At 38.6% G+C, this 20,642-nt stretch overlaps 1 protein-coding gene across 1 annotated transcript in view; it reads right to left on the bottom strand.

Moving 5' to 3' along the window:
* LOC110464681 (probable E3 ubiquitin-protein ligase HERC4) overlaps positions 1–20,642 on the bottom strand; it is an 82,599-nt gene that overhangs the window by 55,801 nt on the left and 6,156 nt on the right. Inside the window, exons 4-11 of the mRNA XM_021520020.1 lie at positions 19,681–19,757; positions 18,592–18,781; positions 18,285–18,316; positions 17,866–17,957; positions 13,864–13,994; positions 12,105–12,345; positions 11,697–11,821; positions 3,890–3,946 (exon numbers count right to left, since the gene is read on the bottom strand). Of these exons, the coding sequence (XP_021375695.1) occupies positions 3,890–3,946; positions 11,697–11,821; positions 12,105–12,345; positions 13,864–13,994; positions 17,866–17,957; positions 18,285–18,316; positions 18,592–18,781; positions 19,681–19,757 (945 nt within the window). The remainder of the gene's footprint in view (positions 1–3,889; positions 3,947–11,696; positions 11,822–12,104; positions 12,346–13,863; positions 13,995–17,865; positions 17,958–18,284; positions 18,317–18,591; positions 18,782–19,680; positions 19,758–20,642) is intronic.

Here is a 20,642-nt window from a genome sequence, read left to right as displayed (position 1 = left end):
ATTAACCTCGCTAGTATCTTTGTCTGAGTTTGAACACAGATGAACTTAGTTTAATATGTCAATGGTCATGTATCGGAGAGAGTTTACTTTGTGTTTCTATAATTATACAGTGGTTTATGCAAAAGGAAGGGATATGTGACTGGTTAGTTTGATTTTGTCATGAGGCCCTCCAAGGGTTAACTGTTGTGATAGCCACGGCGTATTCTGTCTCTGTCGGTACTCGTGATCGGGGTCAAATGAGATACGTGCGCTTTTAGATTTACATAATTTATAATATTACCGGGTTCAGTAAAATGGTATGATTTAATCATATTGCTGAATTAAACGATTTTTTGTTTGTTTTTACATACAAGATTTAAATTAGTACTAATATCACGGACTTAGATAATTCCGTGCTAATAGGAATACCCAGCTTCCTCTGGCGCAACGACGCAATATATAAAAAAAATCTCTCGTCGTCAGAAAGCTACATTATCGCAGCTATAGATTAAAAATGTCAAAATGACGGGCCAGGATGAATAACTGAGGAAGGAGAACCTACTTCTAGTAAATAGGATCGCGTAACATTTTTTTTTTAAATCGTAATATTTCAACAGTTCATGTTTTCATATGTTGTTGAATTAGAATGTATGATCATGTAACAACCGTTTCTCTATAAAGAATTAATCTTCGACTTCAGATAGAATCAGAATACTTATTGAAAACAGGGGAAGAAACATTTGTTTACGTTGTAAAAATGACGCATGCTGCCGATAACTACGGCTTCTGTTTCGGACAAAAATGAAATGATTAAAGAAAAGTTGGCTCAACATAAAAAGGGTCCATGACAAGAATGCTTTAATCTATGAAAAGTATTGAAAAAATAGAATTATCAAGTAGCTCAACACGTCCCATATCTGACACATATTCTACATGTACACGTAGTGGTTTTGCCATACAGTTTAGTGTGTGTGATGGCTAATATGACTTACTAAGTGTTAGCGTATGGAGACAGTGAAAGTTTGAAAGAGAGTATACATATTTTTTTATGCATCCTTATGCATACAAATTTACTCTAGCTATACAACACCACAGAGATGCCTCATTCATTAAAAAGATAAACTTATCTTTCGAACTCATATCTAAACAAGAGGCCCAAGGGCCTTAGCGGTCACCTCCTGAGTTATATCATAGGTAATGGTAGCTTTATTTTATTGTTTAGATGTGATGAGGAAATCAGCATGCAAACTAAGTGAAATACAATACTTAGCATGTCATCAAAGGATAAGAATTTGAAAATATTGGTAAATGTTCCATTTGGGGCCCCTCCCTAGCCCCTGGGGATGGGGCAGGAATCCCAATTTTACAATGTAATACCCTCATTCACCAAAGATGATTCTAACTAAGTTTGAGTATTTTTCGGCTGAAAATGGATAAAATATACCCAAAAGTGTTATTTCCCTATATAAACTATAGTAAATTTAACCCCCTCCCCAAGGGGGAATGGATAGCTCGGGGGTCCTGAAATTTACAATTTAAGTATAGCCCCTGATAATCTTTCTTTCCATGCAGAGAAAATGACAGTAGTACCTCTTGAGTCTGGAGGAGAGGATTTTTAAAATATTGGTTAATTTTCCCTTTGGAGCCCCGCCCTGGCCCCATGGGTTGGGGTAGGAATCTCAATTTTTCAATTTGAAACCATCTTCCTCCAAGGATAATTCTCACCAAGTAAAAATAATTTCCTACAAAAAGTTGTCAAACTATATACCCAAAAGTGTTATTTCCCTATATAAACTATAGTAAACTTTACCCCCTCCCCAAGGGAGAACGGATAATTTGGGGGTCCTGAAATTTACAATTTAAGTAAAGCCCCTGATGATCTTTCTTTCCATGCAGAGAAAATGACTGTAGTGCCTCTGAGTCTGGAGAAGAAGATTTTTGAAATTTTGGTTAATTTTCCCATTGGGGCCCCACCCTCGCCCCAGGAGTTGGGGTAGGAATCCCAATTTTACAATTTTGTAGCCTCATCTACCTAGGATGATTCTGACCAAGTTTGAAAAAAATCCATCCAATGGTTCTTGAGAAGAAGTTGAAAATGTAAAAAGTGTATGCACGACGGACGCCAGACGCCGACGAACGGAAAGGGATTAGAATAGGTCACTTGAGCAAAGCAAAAAATGAAGGCATGTCATTAGTCTTTATAACAAGAGGCCCATAGGGCCTGTATCGCTCACCTGGATATCTAAGCAATCATGGCAGAATATTCTCCAAATGAGATCCAAGGGAATATGCCAGACCCCAAAGCCAATCCTTGTAGCATATATATCTGTATTCGATTTTTCATGCCCAACAATTTTATGTATGGTTATGGGGTGGGGATCTCAACTGTTTCCAAGCTGTGACTCAGAAACTAGGTCCCTACGGTTGTGGCCAGACCCCAGGATCAGTTCTAATATCATGACTGCATTTGTCTCTATTTGCCCAGCATTTGTATATATAGTTTTGGGGTGGGGATTTCAACCGTTTCAAAGTTATGACCCAGGGGTTAAGTCTGCAAGGGAGGGGCAAACCCTGGGGTCAATTCTAATATCATGACTGCATTTGTCTCTTTTTGCCCAGCATTTGTATATAGTTTTGGGGTGGGGATTTCAACCGTTTCAAAGTTATGACCCAGGGGTTAAGTCTACAAGGGTGGGGCAGTCCCCAAGGCCATCCTGGAAGCATATGTGCATTCATCTCTTTGTAATCGGCAATTGTCTATATGGTTATAGGGTGGGGATCTCAACTGTTTCCAAGCTGTGACGAAGNTCTCAACTGTTTCCAAGCTGTGACTAAGAAACTAGGTCCCTAGGGGTTCGGTCAGACCCCAGGGTCTATTCTAATATCGTGACTGCATTCGTCTCTTTATGCCCAGCATTTGTATATATAGTTTTGGGGTGCGGATCTCAGCCGTTTTAAAGTTAAGGCCCAAGGACTATGTTTCCAAGGGTGGGGCCAGACCTTAGGGCCATCCTGGAAGCAAATGTGCATTCTTCTCTTTATACTCAGCAATTGTATATGTGGTTATATGGTGGGGATCTCAACCATTTCCAGGCAATAAACTTTTTTTGGCCCCACCCCTTAGCCCGGGGGGTCAGCCCAACCATTTGTACAATTTTGAATCCCTGCCTCCCATGAATGCTTCAGACCAAATATGATCGATATCCATTGCATAGTTCTACAGAAGAAGTCGTTTATAGCAATCTAGCCAAATTGCCCCCTTTTTGCCCCGCCCCGCCCCTCAGCCCCCTAGGGGGTCAGCCCCACCATTTGTACAATTTTGATTCCCCACCACCTAGGGATGCTTCCAGTCAAATGTAGTTAAATTCCAATCAGTGGTTAAGAAGAAGAAGTCGTTTAAAGAAATTGTTGACGGACGCCACGGTATGGCATGAGCTAAAAAGAGGTTCCCTGATTTCATTATAATAATCACAATCACCTTAAAAAATGAATTTCTGATTCAACAGAGTTAGAGTTAAAACATTTAATTTATACAATGTCTATCACATAACTGTATTGCAGGTTTACTATAGTGGCCAGTCTCTATACACAATGGCAAACTTCCGCACTGTAGTCTAGCTTAAACACTCCTGTCAGATCTGGGCATTATACCGGTAACGTAAGTTTCAGGTTTATATAACTTAAGTGATCAAGTCTCTAAACCAGATATATATATATAACCATATTGGTTATGTATCTACACAAGATACATAGATACAGTGTATGTTACACCACATGTGTTACTGTTGCAGTTACAGGAATGTTTGTATTATCAGGGGAGGCAATGGTGCAGATTATAATCTGATTGATCTTCCTGTAGTATTACCAGTTTTAAAAGATTGAACTTGTAAGGACTATTAAATATACTCACTCTAACAGGAATGATGCATTTAAACAAGATGCTGTAGAAAATACTTTTTCCACTTCACTGTAATCAAAAAACAAAATGAAATATTAAAACATATGCATTGATATAGAAAATGAAAATAAAAGCAAAATAGTGTTCTTTACACATCTACTTAACACCACAAGTACATCACACCACACAGGTACATAACGCCACATAGGTACATAATATCACACAGGTACATCACACCACAAAGGTACATAATATCACACAAGTACCTCACACCACACAGGTACATAACACCACACAGGTACATTATATCACACAGATACATAATCCCCCAGGTACATAATATCACATAGGAACATAACACCACACAGGTACATATCACCAACCCAGGTACTTAACATCACACAGGTAACTAACACCATCAGGCGAATTACAACACACATGTACATATAACCACACATGTAACTCACACCACACAAGTACATAACAACACACAGGTACATTATATCACACAAGCACATATCACCACACAGGTACATATAACCCCACATGTACCTCACACCACACAAGTACATAACACACAGGTACATTATAACACACAGATACATAATATCACACAAGTACCTCACACCACACAGGTACATAACACCACACAGGTACATTATATCACACAAGTACATATCACCACACAGGTACATTATATCACACAGATACATAATATCACAGGTACATAATATCACATAGGTACATAACACCACACAGGTACATATCACCAACCCAGGTACTTAACATCACACAGGTAACTAACACCATGAGGTGAATTACATCACACAGGTACACATAACCACACATGTACCTCACACCACACAAGTACATATCACCACACAGGTACATTATATCACACAGATACATAATATCACAGGTACATAATATCACATAGGTACATAACACCACACAGGTACATATCACCAACCCAGGTACTTAACATCACACAGGTAACTAACACCATCAGGTGAATTACAACACACATGTACATATAACCACACATGTACCTCACACCACACAAGTACATAACAACACACAGGTACATTATATCACACAGGTACATATCACCACACAGGTACATAACACCACACACGTTCATATCACCAACCCAAGTACTTAACATCATACAGGTACCTAACACTATCAGGTGAATTACATCACTCAGGTACATATAACCACACAGGTACATAACACCACACAAGTACATAATAACACACAGGTACATATCACCACACAGGTACATACCATCACACAGGTACATAACACAACACAGGTACATATCACCACACAAGTACATAATAACACACAGGTACATATAACCACACAAGTGCATACCATCACACAGGTACATAACACCACACAGGTGCATACCATCACACATGTACATACCATCACACAGATACATATCACCACACAGGTACATACCATCACACAGGTACATAACACCACACAGGTACATAACACCATACATGTATATAACACCACACATGTACCTAACATCATCAGGTACATACCATCACACAGGTACATAACATCACACAGGTACCTAACACCATCAGGTACATACCATCACACAGATACATATTACCACACAGGTACATAATATCACACAGGTACATAATAGCACAGGTACATATCACCATACAGATACATAATATCACATAGGTACATTATATCACACAGGTACATAACACAACAGAGGTACATATCACCACACAAGTACATATAACCACACAGGTACATACCATCACATAGATACCTAATATCACAGGTACATATTACCACATAGGTACATATCACACAGATACATAATATCACATAGGTACATTACACCACACAGGTACATATAACCACACAGGTACAAAACACCACACAAGTACATATCACCACACAGGTACATAACACCACATAGATACATAATACCACATAGGTACTTATCCCCACACAGGTACATAACACCACATAAGTACATACTATGACAGGTACATAATACCACACAGGTACATAATACCACACAGGTACATAACACCACACAAGTACACAATATCACAGGTACATATAACCACACAGGTACAAAACACCGCACATATACATAATACCACACAGGTACCTATCCCCACACAGTTACATAACACCACACAGGTACAAACAGTTGTGGGATCGCACAACGTTACACGATGTGCGGTGTGCACACGGTGTGTGCATGATGTGTGCACGAAGTGCGAACATTAAAAAAAAGGACGATCATTGCTTGCGCACATTTGTGCGGACGATCGACGAACATTGTGCGATAACAATTGCTGTTGGTGTAAATTGAGGAACGCCTTAACAATAAATACCGTTTCTTGTTTAAACATATACACTTGATTTTTTAGTATGTTTCTATATTCAAGCTACATCTATAAGCTTATCTTTCTATCTATACTTTTCTTAAATTTAGAAATGGTGTTTTCGGTGTTGTTTAAAGGACCTTAATCGGCACATGTAAAATTACAACACAGTCTCGGCAACGCAGGTAAACATAGTCACTTTGAACCAGGACCGTAGTTTTCCCCCGCCTTGGGCACTAACGTAACTCGCCAAGGTGTGAAAACCAGGTGAAGGGGAGCTATAGACCAAAGCGAATGCAAATAACAAATATAAATCGTCCAGTTGTGTTTTCATAATGGTCATATGGTACCACATATCAGCTCTATGTGTCAGACAAAGGCCAGGTAAAACTCTGGTCACTCATTTAATTGTTATTTACCTGTTCTGTTACTGAGGAGCCAAACCAATTCTTAACAGTCTAATGGTCACTGTATACTGTGTTACATGCATTGTAAAATTGTACATAATCTTCATTATAGAGATGAGAGAATTACAGTAAAATATATACAGTGTACATTACATACATGTGTATTGCATACGAGCCTTTCGTAATTTTTTCATTCCATAATATTGATCAACAAATTGTACCAAATCGCACAGTTGTGCAGAGAGAAGCGCACAACGGGGCGAACGATTGTTAAATTGCACAGTTGTGCGCACCATGTGTGGACGATGTGCGGACGATGTATGAACGATGTATGCACGGTGTGCGCACAGTGTTTTTGGTGCATTGTGCGGTCACACAACTGTAATATCACAGGTACATATAACCACACAGGTACAAAACACCACACAAGTACATATTACCACACAGGTACATAACACCACATAGGTACATAATATCACACAAGTACCTCACACCACACAGGTACATATCAAAAGCTATCAAATTTTCAGAATCTGAGTTTCAGAAAGGGACCTGTGATCAGACAGAAAGATAAAGTGATAAGTACCGTAATAAAAGTCCAGATCGTTTGACAGGGAAATTAACTCCCTGTGAATGTATTAATTTGGAGGGTGTGAAAACGTTATCTCACTGATGTAAAAAAAATGTTCCAATAGTCATGAGTTATGTCAGACATTTGTCATGATCTCTACTGTGAAAGCAATTAACACACCATTGCACTACAGATAATCCCAACACAGGAAAACCCTGCTGAGCATGAACACCCTGCTGAACAGGAAAACCCTGCTGAGCATGAACACCCTGCTGAACAGGAAAACCCTGCTGAGCATGAACACCCTGCTGAGCAGGAAAACCCTGCTGAACAGGAACACCCTGCTGAGCAGGAAAACCCTGCTGAACAGGAAAACCCTGCTGAACAGGAAAACCCTGCTGAACAGGAATACCCTGCTGAACAGGAAAACCCTGCTGAACAGGAATACCCTGCTGAGCAGGAAAACCCTGCTGAGCATGAACACCCTGCTGAGCAGGAAAACCCTGCTGAACAGGAAAACCCTGCTGAACAGGAAAACCCTGCTGAACAGGAAAAACAGCTCTTAGAGCTCCTATTTTTAAGCAGATTCTTGGAATGTTTTTGGGATGGTTTCTTACATTATTGCAAATTTAACTGTTTGAAATCAAAATAAAGCAAAATTAATATAAAATTAGCATGCTGTAAAAATGGAATTTTCGCGTGTAAATGTTCGCAATGTGACTCTCTGTGTGATAATTTAGCATTGGCAGTGGTTCACAAATCTATATTATATCCTATATTTCTAATTAATAACAAGAGGCCCAGAGGGCCAGTATCGCTCACCTGAATATGTTTAAAATAATTGGTATGAAGTAAAGATATAACACTCAATGGTAGGTGCTGTAAGTACATATGAAATTTCAGAAAGATCCATCCAATCCTTGAGATATAGCGAGAACAAACTTCAAACAGAGCCCCACCCCTATGCCTCTAGGGGGGTCATACCCACTGATAATACAAAATTGGTTCCCCTTCACCAAAGGATGCTTCATACCAAATTTTGACAAAATCCTCCTGTCATTCCTACAGAAGAAGGAGGATTTTAAAGAATTTGCTATGTTTCCCCCATTGGGCCCCTCCCTTCTGCCCCAAGAGGGGCCACACTTGCTGTTCATACGAAATTGAGTCCCTTTTGCGCAAGGATGCTTCAGACTAAATTAGAATGAATTCCCTTAATCCCTATGGTAGAAGAAGGATTTCAAAAGGGTTTTACCTCTATTTCCCCTATTGGGCCCCATCCCTCAGGTCCAAGGGGGGCCACACCCACTGTTTATACAAAATTGGTTCCCCTTTACCAAAGGATGCTCCACACAAAATATGGACCAAATCCTTTCATTCCTACAGAAGAAGAAGGATTTAAAAGAATAATTTGCTATGTTTCCCCTATTGGGCCCTGCCACTCAGCCCCTGGGGGGCCAGACCCACGGTTTATACAAAATTGGTTTCCCTTCACCCAAGGATGCTTCTGACTAAATATGGAACAAATCCTTTCAATCCTACAGAAGAAGAAGGATTTTAAAGAATTTGCTATATTTCCCCTATTGGGCCCTGCTCCTCAGCCCCCAGGGGGGGGGGGGGGCAAGACCCACCATTTATACAAAATTGGTTCTCCTTAACCCAAGGATGCTCCACACCAAATATGGACCAAATCCTTTCATTCCTACAGAAGAGGAAGGATTTTAAACAATAATTTGCTGTTTCCTCTATAGGGCCCTGCCCCTCAGGCTCCTTGGGGGCCAGACCCACGGTTTATACAAAATTGGTTCCCCTTCACCCAAGAATGCTTCAGACCAAAAATGGACCAAATCCTTTCATTCCTACAGAAGAAGGAGGATTTTAAAGAATTTGCTATATTTCCCCTATTGGGCCCTGCTCCTCAGCCCCCAGGGGGGGGGGGGGGCAAGACCCACCATTTATAAAAAATTGGTTCTCCTTAACCCAAGGATGCTCCACACCAAATATGGACCAAATCCTTTCATTCCTACAGAAGAAGGAGAATTTTAAAGAATTTGCTATATTTCCCCTATTGGGCCCTGCCCCTCAGGCCCCTGGGGGACCAGACCCACCATTTATACAAAATTGAGTCAAATTGAGTCAAATTGAGTCAAATTTAGTCAAAATCTACTTGGCCGTTCAGGACTAGTAGCATTTTAAAGGAAAAGTTGACTGACGGACGACGGACACTGCTGTATGGCATAAGCTCACCATGGTCGTTTGGACCAGGTGAGCTGAAAAGAATATATATGTATTTGCATGTGGATATTTTCTCACTAATTTACTCATAGCAAAGATTGAGAACATTTCCACAATGAGAACATTTCCACAACGAGAACATTTCCACAATGAGAACATTTCCACAACGAGAACATTTCCACAATGAGAACATTTCCACAATGAGAACATTTCCACAATGAGAACATTTCCACAATGAGAACATTTCCACAACGAGAACATTTCCACAATGAGAACATTTCCACAATGAGAACATTTCCACAATGAGAACATTTCCACAATGAGAACATTTCCACAACGAGAACATTTCCACAATGAGAACATTTCCACAATGAGAACATTTCCACAATGAGAACATTTCCACAATGAGAACATTTCCACAATGAGAACATTTCCACAATGAGAACATTTCCACAATGAGAACATTTCCACAATGAGAACATTTCCACAATGAGAACATTTCCACAATGAGAACATTTCCACAATGAGAACATTTCCACAATGAGAACATTTCCACAATGAGAACATTTCCACAATGAGAACATTTCCACAATGAGAACATTTCCACAATGAGAACATTTCCACAATGAGAACATTTCCACAATGAGAACATTTCCACAATGAGAACATTTCCACAATGAGAACATTTCCACAATGAGAACATTTCCACAATGAGAACATTTCCACAATGAGAACATTTCCACAATGAGAACATTTCCACAATGAGAACATTTCCACAATGAGAACATTTCCACAATGAGAACATTTCCACAATGAGAACATTTCCACAATGAGAACATTTCCACAATGAGAACATTTCCACAATGAGAACATTTCCACAACGAGAACATTTCCACAATGAGAACATTTCCAAAACGAGAACATTTCCACAACGAGAACATTTTCACAATGAGAACATTTCCAAAAAGAGAACATTTCCACAAAGAGAACATTTCCACAATGAGAACATTTCCACAATGAGAACATTTCCACAATGAGAACATTTCCACAATGAGAACATTTCCACAATGAGAACATTTCCACAATGAGAACATTTCCACAATGAGAACATTTCCACAACGAGAACATTTCCACAATGAGAACATTTCCACAACGAGAACATTTCCACAATGAGAACATTTCCACAATGAGAACATTTCCACAATGAGAACATTTCCACAATGAGAACATTTCCACAATGAGAACATTTCCACAATGAGAACATTTCCACAATGAGAACATTTCCACAATGAGAACATTTCCACAATGAGAACATTTCCACAATGAGAACATTTCCACAATGAGAACATTTCCACAATGAGAACATTTCCACAATGAGAACATTTCCACAATGAGAACATTTCCACAATGAGAACATTTCCACAATGAGAACATTTCCACAATGAGAACATTTCCACAACGAGAACATTTCCACAATGAGAACATTTCCACAACGAGAACATTTCCACAATGAGAACATTTCCACAATGAGAACATTTCCACAATGAGAACATTTCCACAATGAGAACATTTCCACAATGAGAACATTTCCACAATGAGAACATTTCCACAATGAGAACATTTCCACAATGAGAACATTTCCACAATGAGAACATTTCCACAATGAGAACATTTCCACAATGAGAACATTTCCACAATGAGAACATTTCCACAATGAGAACATTTCCACAATGAGAACATTTCCACAATGAGAACATTTCCACAATGAGAACATTTCCACAATGAGAACATTTCCACAACGAGAACATTTCCACAATGAGAACATTTCCACAACGAGAACATTTCCACAACGAGAACATTTCCACAATGAGAACATTTCCACAATGAGAACATTTCCGCAACGAGAACATTTCCGCAATGAGAACATTTCCAAAAAGAGAACATTTCCACAATGAGAACATTTCCAAAACGAGAACATTTCCACAATGAGATCATTTCCACAACGAGAACATTTCCACAACGAGAACATTTCCACAATGAGAACATTTCCACAATGAGAACATTTCCACAATGAGAACATTTCCTGAGAACATTTCCACAATGAGAACATTTCCACAATGAGAACATTTCCACAACAAGAACATTTCCACAATGAGAACATTTCCACAATGAAAACATTTCCTGAGAACATTTCCACAACGAGAACATTTCCACTTTTACAGTATAAAGAAACATACTCAAAGAAATCTAAAGGTTTTTCATCTTCTTCCAGTTCTGATATCTTTGTTATCATTTCTGTAGTAAGACGTGCTATCTGTGTGGTCGGGTCATGTAGTCTTTGGTCAGCAGGACTAACGCCACTCTAAAATAAATATACACCATGACACATTAATCTCTGAAGCTCTCAGTGTCTCAATTACTTATTTAAGTAAATTACTCATTTAACCCCCAAAAAAATGACTATTTTTTTTACATATGGTGTAAGAAAAAAATCGTAATTGGATTAATCATCTTAATGCAATTAAGTTGAGGTAATGTATAGGAACCCGTTAATACATGGTCTATATTCTATATTCAGGAATTGTTACAAGGATAAAACAACATGTATAGTAGGGATCGACACTTTCAGACATGTCAATAGTTACCAACGGAAAGGCAGCTATTATAAAACAGTGGTCACCACCAGCATATAATTCCTTGACAAGTAATGGCTGGTCGTGGTCCATCACATCTGATGAGCATTTTCCCTCGGCTGATAGGAAGGCTCCTTGCACAAGAAAGGGAGTGGTTTTATTCCCAGGTACTCCAACTCCTAGCTGTCCACTCCCTCCCAGGCCAAAGGCATAAACCCTCCCACTGTTAGGTACATAGGATAATGTGTGCCGTCTGTAACAAACAATTTCATCAATATTCATGAATATCTTCATTTAAATGATGTGGAATGAAATGTCACATGAGGAAATTACACATTACAGTTATTCAAAAGGCATAAAGATTGTTTTGTTTGCAACTTTATTGTTCATAAATGAGTACAAGCCATTGGAATTGATATCTCGCCTGTGCCCCACTTTGACCATCAGTGCATCTATGGTCCAAGTTTGGTTGGTCTAGCACTTATGCTTTCAATGAAACTAACTTAAACGCAAAAACTTAATGTTGACGTTGGCACTGCCGAAAAAGTAACAACTTAGTCTGCCTTCCACTACTTCGTGGCGGCGAGACAAAAATGATATCAAGAAAAACAGAAAAGACATGATCATCAAGTCATTACAGACAATATGAAATGCTGCATCACTGAAGAAGTTACAAAACTAGAAGAAGAAAAATTAACCAACCAAAAGAGGCCCAGAGGGTTATCATCAGCAAAGATTCTTATTAAAAGAAATATTGAAAATAAGTTCCCAGGGATTGGATAAGACACTAGTGCAAATCCTGGAAGCATTTGCATCCAAATATTTATGCTCAGCATTCATATAGGGTGAGGATAAAAACCACTAGACGTTAGAGCCAGGGGACTAAGTTTCAAAGGGTGTAGGCAGACTGAGACCAATCCTGGTGGCATATCTCTATTCCTCTGTTCATGCCAACCAATGATGTCTATAGTTATTGGGTGGGTATCTCAACTGTTACAATGTGACAATCAAAAGAAAGTGTTCCCAGTGGTAAGGCAGACCCCAAGGCCAATCCCGGTGGCATATATGTATTCCTCTTTTCATGCCAAGTAATTGTATAAGGGTGGAAATTTTATCCATTTCCGTGTTATGACCCAGTGACTAAAATCCAAGGTTTGGGCCGCACTCGGGGGGCAATTTTGGTATCATGTATTCTGTATATCCCAAATTATATGCTCAGCAATTGTACTTACACTGTGTTGTGGTAGGGATGATCTCAAGTGCTCCTATGCTAGGACAGGACAGACCCAAAATCCAATTATTCTTGTTATTGAATACATTGATATGGGGTGGGAATCTCAATCATTTCAAAATTTTAACAAGGGACTAAGTCTTCAGGAGAGGAATGGACCCTAGCTCTGAAGCTGTCCTCTCATACTCAGCAGATGTATATGAGGTATAAGGTTAAAGGGTGGAGTTTGGTTTGTTTGTGCATCATACCCCATTATTAGATATGGTCATTCAAGAATGAGCTAGGTATTGATGATGGAGGAAAATCAGAGAACCCAGAGAAAAACCATAGATTTGCTGCAAGTCCCACAAAAGTCCTCAAACCCACGACTTAGTAAAAGAGTGGAGATCTCCACTATTTTGTAGTTAAGACCAAGGGACTTTAAGTTTCCCAGGGTGGGACAGATCTATCCAGGTAGGATACCTGTATTCATCTCTTTTTGCACAGTAATAACATTTGGCTATGTCAATGCCGTTCCTTCGACTATGTATTAATATGTACCTGCCACAGGCGATCTGTGTAACTTTACTGCCCATGAGCTCCACTACTTTCTTTGGAAGGATTTCATTGTCAGTGGAGTTGTGACCAAGCTGTCCATATCCACCAGCACCAAAGGTAAACACACCACCTTCCTATTGGTAGGTAGAATATCACAATGAATTGAGTGTTAGTTTAACAGAGTAATTATCTATTACACATCACAAGTTATGAATTATTTATTTTTTCTAAATTACTTATATTTTTCTTTATCTAAAATTAAGAATTCAGCATTCAAGATGGTTATCCTACACGTTAGGATTGGAAATGTTTCCATATAAACTTATTTTCCCTGAAGGAACCAAATCTATTTTGAATGAATCTTGTGAATGACAAAAGCTAGTTAATTTAATTGCATTTTTATGTCCTATTTTATTTCATGGTATTTCATTGGATTTGTTGTATTAAGGTAATAGGATTGTGTCACCATTTCTCAGTAGAATTTCTTCAAATTTTGTAGTTATATTGTTTTAAAATAAAGAAAATTTTCTGCCACAAAGAAAATATAGGTTGTCAGAATTTTAAGGATTTTAAATGGAAATTTATGTAAAAAGGAGTGAATTTTGAAAAAAAAAAAATGAAAGACAATATTTTTACAAAATAATGTCAATAAAAATAATACTGACATATATTAGTATTGCATTAATGTATATCAATTTAATAAATGCTGAAATTGTGTAAAAAGAATTCTCTATACACGATATAAAAATTGACATTTTATAATAAAACCATCTACACATAGTAACTGCAGGTAAAAGTTATCGTTCTTGAAAAAAAATCACAGTAGTGAAATAGGTAGCTGGGTTCCTAAAGTACAGAAAAATGGACACATGTGACTCCTTGATAAAAAAAACACCTGAATTAATGCCTGGATTGCTTTGAAATACTTTAATATTGAGAGAACACACTGTTCTGTCAATAATAAACATACAATATGCATCAGTTTAATATTAAACATTAGAATATGCTGAAATTGTGATACTGTCTCCCGTCATTGGATTTTCAACTAGGGATGTACTTCCTGTTTCCGTTTATCAATACACTCCAATGACCTTAATGATATTTTACCTTCTTATTGAAAATATTGATAATTATTATTTTTCTTGTTCTAATTTTGAATGAAAGTGAATGATGTTTAAAAATATATATACTGACGGGAAAAAGAAATGCAGGTTAAGAAAAACTGCATTCTATCATCAAAGGATGGCACTAAAGAAATGAATTCGGTCAAGACGGCTATCCTGGTCAGTGTACACTACATCCAACGTAAAAAGTCACTCAACCATGTAGTGTACTAGTACTGCGCCTCTTGGAGGAAAAGTTAAAAAGAAAAAATCATGTGCAGAACATTGTTGAAAGTTTAGGCAAAACCTCTCGTCATGCCACTTGGTAGTCTTGACAGATACACATCGCCTTCTGCAATTTCAATCCAATTTCTTTGTCTTTTACTAGTTCAGAAGGGTCAGACAATTGCATAACAATTGCTGGGCCAAAGAAAGCAACAGGTTGAAGCTTTTTCGCCTTGAAGGTTGAAGTTGTGTATACCGTAGTCGCGTGGTATGTTGACGTTGTGTAAACTGTAGTCACGTGGTATGTTGACGTTGTGTATACTGTAGTCGCGTGGTATGTTGACGTTGTGTATACTGTAGGTGCGTGGTATGTTGACGTTGTATGTACTGAAGTCGCGTGGTATGTTGACGTTGTGTATACTGTAGTCGCGTGGTATGTTGACGTTGTGTATACTGTAGTCACGTGGTATGTTGACATTGTGTGTACTGTAGTCGCGTGGTATGTTGACGTTGTGTATACTGTAGTCGCGTGGTATGTTGACGTTGTGTGTACTGTAGTCGCGTGGTATGTTGAGGTTGTGTATACTGTAGTCGCGTGGTATGTTGAGGTTGTGTATACTGTAGTCGCGTGGTATGTTGAGGTTGTGTATACTGTAGGTGCGTGGTATGTTGACGTTGTGTATAATGTAGTCGTGTGGTATGTTGACGTTGTGTATACTGTAGTCACGTGGTATGTTGATGTTGTGTATACTGTAGTCACGTGGTATGTTGACGTTGTGTATACTGTAGTCACGTGGTATGTTGACATTGTGTGTACTGTAGTCTGGTGGTATGTTGACGTTGTGTATACTGTAGTCGCGTGGTATGTTGACGTTGTGTATAATGAAGTCGTGTGGTATGTTGACGTTGTGTATACTGTAGTCACGTGGTATGTTGCATTGTGTAAACTGTAGCTGTGTGGTATGTTGAGGTTGTGTATACTGTAGGTGCGTGGTATGTCGAGGTTGTGTATACTGTAGTCACGTGGTCTCTTGACGTTGTGTATACTGTAGTCACATGGTGTGTTGACGTTGTGCTTACTGTAGGTGCATGGTATGTTGACATTGTGTATACTGTAGTCGCGTGGTATGGTGACGTTGTGTATACTGTAGTCACGGGGTATGCTGACGTTGTGTATACTGTAGGCACGTGGTATGTTGACGTTGGGTGTACTTTAGTTGCGTGGTATGTTGACGTTGTGCATACTGTAGTCACGTGGTATGTTGAGGCTGTGTATACTGTAGTTGCGTGGTATGTTGACGTTGTGCATACTGTAGTCACGTGGTATGTTGCATTGTGTAAACTGTAGGTGTGTGGTATGTTGAGGTTGTGTATACTGTAGCCACGTGGTATGCTGACGTTGTGTATGCTGTAGTCACGTGGTATGCTGACGTTGTTTATACTGTAGTCACGTGGTATGTTGATGTTGTGTATACTGTAGTCTCGTGGTATGTTGACGTTGTGTATACGGTAGTCACGTGGTATGTTGACATTGTGTGTACTGTAGTCGCGTGGTATGTTGCATTGTGTAAACTGTAGCTGTGTGGTATGTTGAGGTTGTGTATACTGCAGTCACGTGGTATGCTGACGTTGTGTGTACTGTAGTCACGTGGTATGTTGACATTGTGTGTACTGTAGTCGCGTGGTATGTTGACGTTGAGTATACTGTAGGCGCGTGGTATGTTGAGGTTGTGTATACTGTAGCCACGTGGTATGCTGACGTTGTGTATGCTGTAGTCACGTGGTATGCTGACGTTGTTTATACTGTAGTCACGTGGTATGTTGAGGCTGTGTATACTGTAGTTGCGTGGTATGTTGACGTTGTGTATACTGTAGTCGTGTGGTATGTTGACGTGTATACTGTAGTCACGTGGTATGTTGACATTGTGTGTACTGTAGTCGCGTGGTATGTTGACATTGTGTATACTATAGCTGCGTGGTATGTTGACGTTGTGTATACTGTAGCTGCGTGGTATGTTGACGTTGTGTATACTGTAGTCGTGTGGTATGTTGACGTGTATACTGTAGTCACGTGGTATGTTGACATTGTGTGTACTGTAGTCGCGTGGTATGTTGACATTGTGTATACTATAGCTGCGTGGTGTGTTGACGTTGTGTATACTGTAGCTGCGTGGTATGTTGACGTTGTGTATACTGTAGTCGCGTGGTATGTTGACGTTGTGTATACTGTAGGTGGGTGGTATGTTGACATTGTGTATACTGTAGTCGCGTGGTATGCTTGCTGACACATGCTTTATTGAGATAGATTTGGGGTGGATCAGATATGGTCTGGGAAGGAAGCTCTCCTGGTGTGAAATCACCTTTGCATTACAGGGCAACTTAATGGCTGAAAGAAACAGGGACGATACCCAATACTAATGTGTCATCAATTTTTCAATCTCCAATATTGGGGGTATCTTTCTATGAACTGCAATTCCTTAACAACTTTGGATGAAATCTTGGTAATTTGTTTATGAACTTTAATTCTTTATAGCCGTATAGAAGCTTATACAAAGCACCTTATACCATTCTTTAAATTATATTAACAAATATTTACCCTGCATTTCTTTTTCCTTTCCATATGTTTATTACTGAAATTCCTTAAGGGAAGTGATGAATTTGTGAAGATGACAAGTACCTGTGTTAGAACAGCGGTATGTTCCTCCCCACAACATATGTGCTTCACTTTTTGTCCTCGTAATGATTTACATAACATCGGATGGCACTGATCTATTAATAGTGAATAAAATACAACAAATGTGGTACATATTGTTTATATATAAATATTAAATTTATATATATGTATTATATTTCGATTTCTGTACTTAATAACTGTACTTTACAGAACCAATAGCATCATAAAATATCAAGCACCTATAGCTGAAAATCAAATCTCACCATACTCCAGCAATAAAAAGAACACTTTTTATTTAATGTTCAACTTGCAGAGAGTTTCAGAGTGTACTCAAGAGCTGGTCTGTGATTGTACCCTACAATTACACCAGCAAACAGATGTACGCAGACAAAGGGATAAACAGCACTCCATAATATACCAACCTGAATCATCATTCAGTCCTAACTGCCCAAAACTGAAATATGAAATAAAGAAAATATATAACCATATTGTGCGACATTTTTCTTTCAACATAATGCCTATTAATGGGCTGAATTCTGTAAACAGTTTATCTAGTTATAAATTTTCTCAGTGATATCATCAAAATTGCACACATATAAAGCATATATTTAATATGAGATGCAAGTTCTTGCTAACATGTGCTATAAAAGCGTAAATATAAGCAGAATTTTTATTTCAAGAAACATTTTGGGAAATACTGATAATTTCAAAATTTTAAGACAACCTTACCAGTTCTTGCCCCATCCAAAAACAGCAGTGGACATGGTGAGTACAAAGCTATGGAAGCCCCCCGCCACCACCTTGGCTATGGGTATACCCCTCAGACAGGTGATAGATTTTGGTGTGTCCAAGGCGCTGCACTTTGCACCCTGACCTAATTGTCCATGACTATTGCCACCCCAGGAAAACACCTGTCCATCTGAGGAAAAGACATTTTCAGTTTAAGTAACATTTCGTCAGTTACCAGGTAGGTGGCCTTCAAACTTGAATGACTGCAATCTATGCATTATCTTTGTAAAGAAATTAACATTGTTATCAACTACAAAATGTCTACAAGATATGTAGGCCATACCCAACATATACATACATTAAACTAGTTTAATAGAGATGCCACCACAAGTGAAGGTATTACAGCAATAACACGATTTTCTATATATTAATGGTTACCTTGACCTTTGATGTAAAATGTTGAAATGTGAACTAGTTCAAACTTCAAAAGTACTTAATATGGTAGCACACAGGGGGCTTCAAATTGTAATGAAACCAGAATACTCACAGTTAACCCATTCGGTAAATGGTTGGGCAGGTGACCCTGTACTTTTTTCATGTTCAATCAGAATATTGAACTATGGCCTTCTTGGTGAAAAGCCAGTGCACTATCCACTAGGCCACCCCACCACTCAAAATTGAAGGCACTAGACGAGGTTATATTTTTTTCTATTGAGAGTTATATTAATGGTAATTTTGATTTTCGGTACAAAGTACTAAAATGTTAAATTGTTCAATGTACCCTGGAACTTAACCTTTGTATGAAATTTCATTGAAATCAGACCAAAATGGATGTGCTGGAGAAATGACCTTGTGACACCTAGATGTATATTCTTGCAGTAAGTGACCTTGACCTTTGGTGCAACATGCTGTAAACACAGTCAAGCTCACAGGCACTCTGCGCCAAGTGAACTTAGTGTGACATGGGTGACACAGTCTGGCAACTTACAAATACAAATGTTTTCAGTAAATACCATTATAGAAAAAAATCATCACTGAATTAATCAAATGAGAACAAATAAATATTCAAAGGAGATTAAAAGTTCGTACCGTCTGTTAACGCAAGACAGTGGCAGTTACCACAGGCAATCTGTATAACTGTGTTGAGCACCAGGGCCTTTAGTAACCTGTAGAGAGATACACATCACTATTAGGTCTAATACAAATACACCAGCTAATCAATCTGTATAAATGTGTGGAGCACCAGGGCCTTTGTACCTTCTTCATTAGTTCTTTGTAAGTTCGATCTTTTCTCTTCTTTCCTCTAATCTGTTTGATTGAGTCATGTTAACAGTAAATGCACCTTGAGGTAACTTTTGATCTAAACTTAATACTGATGTGTATGAAAGCCGACCTTCAAAGTGAGTTTGTCATTCCACATATTTATTTGTACAGTACTTAAATTAAGTGAAAGAAATAGAATCAATCATTGCAATATGAAAAAGATCTGTTTAGTTCTTCTTTTAATCCATTTTGTTTTTATGATCAGTCTCAAAATATAACATGCACAACGAGAGATCAAGGGGAACCTACATTTAAAATTTGAGAAAGATCCCTCCCGTACTTCCCGAGAAATAGCGATAACAAACTTTCACTATCAAAATCCAAGATGGCTGCCTATCGGCCATGTTGTTTATCCGATCAGTCTCCAAAACTGCCCTGCACAGCTAGGACCAAGGGGAACCTACATATAAAATTTAAGAAAGATCCCTCTGGTTCTTCCGGAGAAATAGCTGTAACAAACCTACACTATCAAAATCCAAGATGGCTGCCTGTCGGCCATATTGTTTATCCGATCAGTCTCCAAAAATGCCCTACACAGCTAAGGACCAATGGGAACCTGTATATAAAATTTGAGAAAGATCCCTCTGGTACTTTTTAAGAAATAGCGATAACAAACTTTCTCTATCAAAATCCAAGATGGCTGCCTGTCGGCCATGTTGTTTAAACAATCAGTCTCAAAAGTTGCCCTGCACAGCTAAGGACCAAGGGGAACCTACATATAAAATTTG

The sequence above is a fragment of the Mizuhopecten yessoensis genome, unplaced genomic scaffold, assembly GCF_002113885.1.
Source record: "Mizuhopecten yessoensis strain PY_sf001 unplaced genomic scaffold, ASM211388v2 scaffold11021, whole genome shotgun sequence".
Taxonomy (NCBI): Eukaryota; Metazoa; Mollusca; class Bivalvia; order Pectinida; family Pectinidae; genus Mizuhopecten; species Mizuhopecten yessoensis.
The sequence above is the reverse complement of the archived record's forward strand: the minus strand, read 5'-3'. Positions and strand labels throughout refer to the sequence as shown.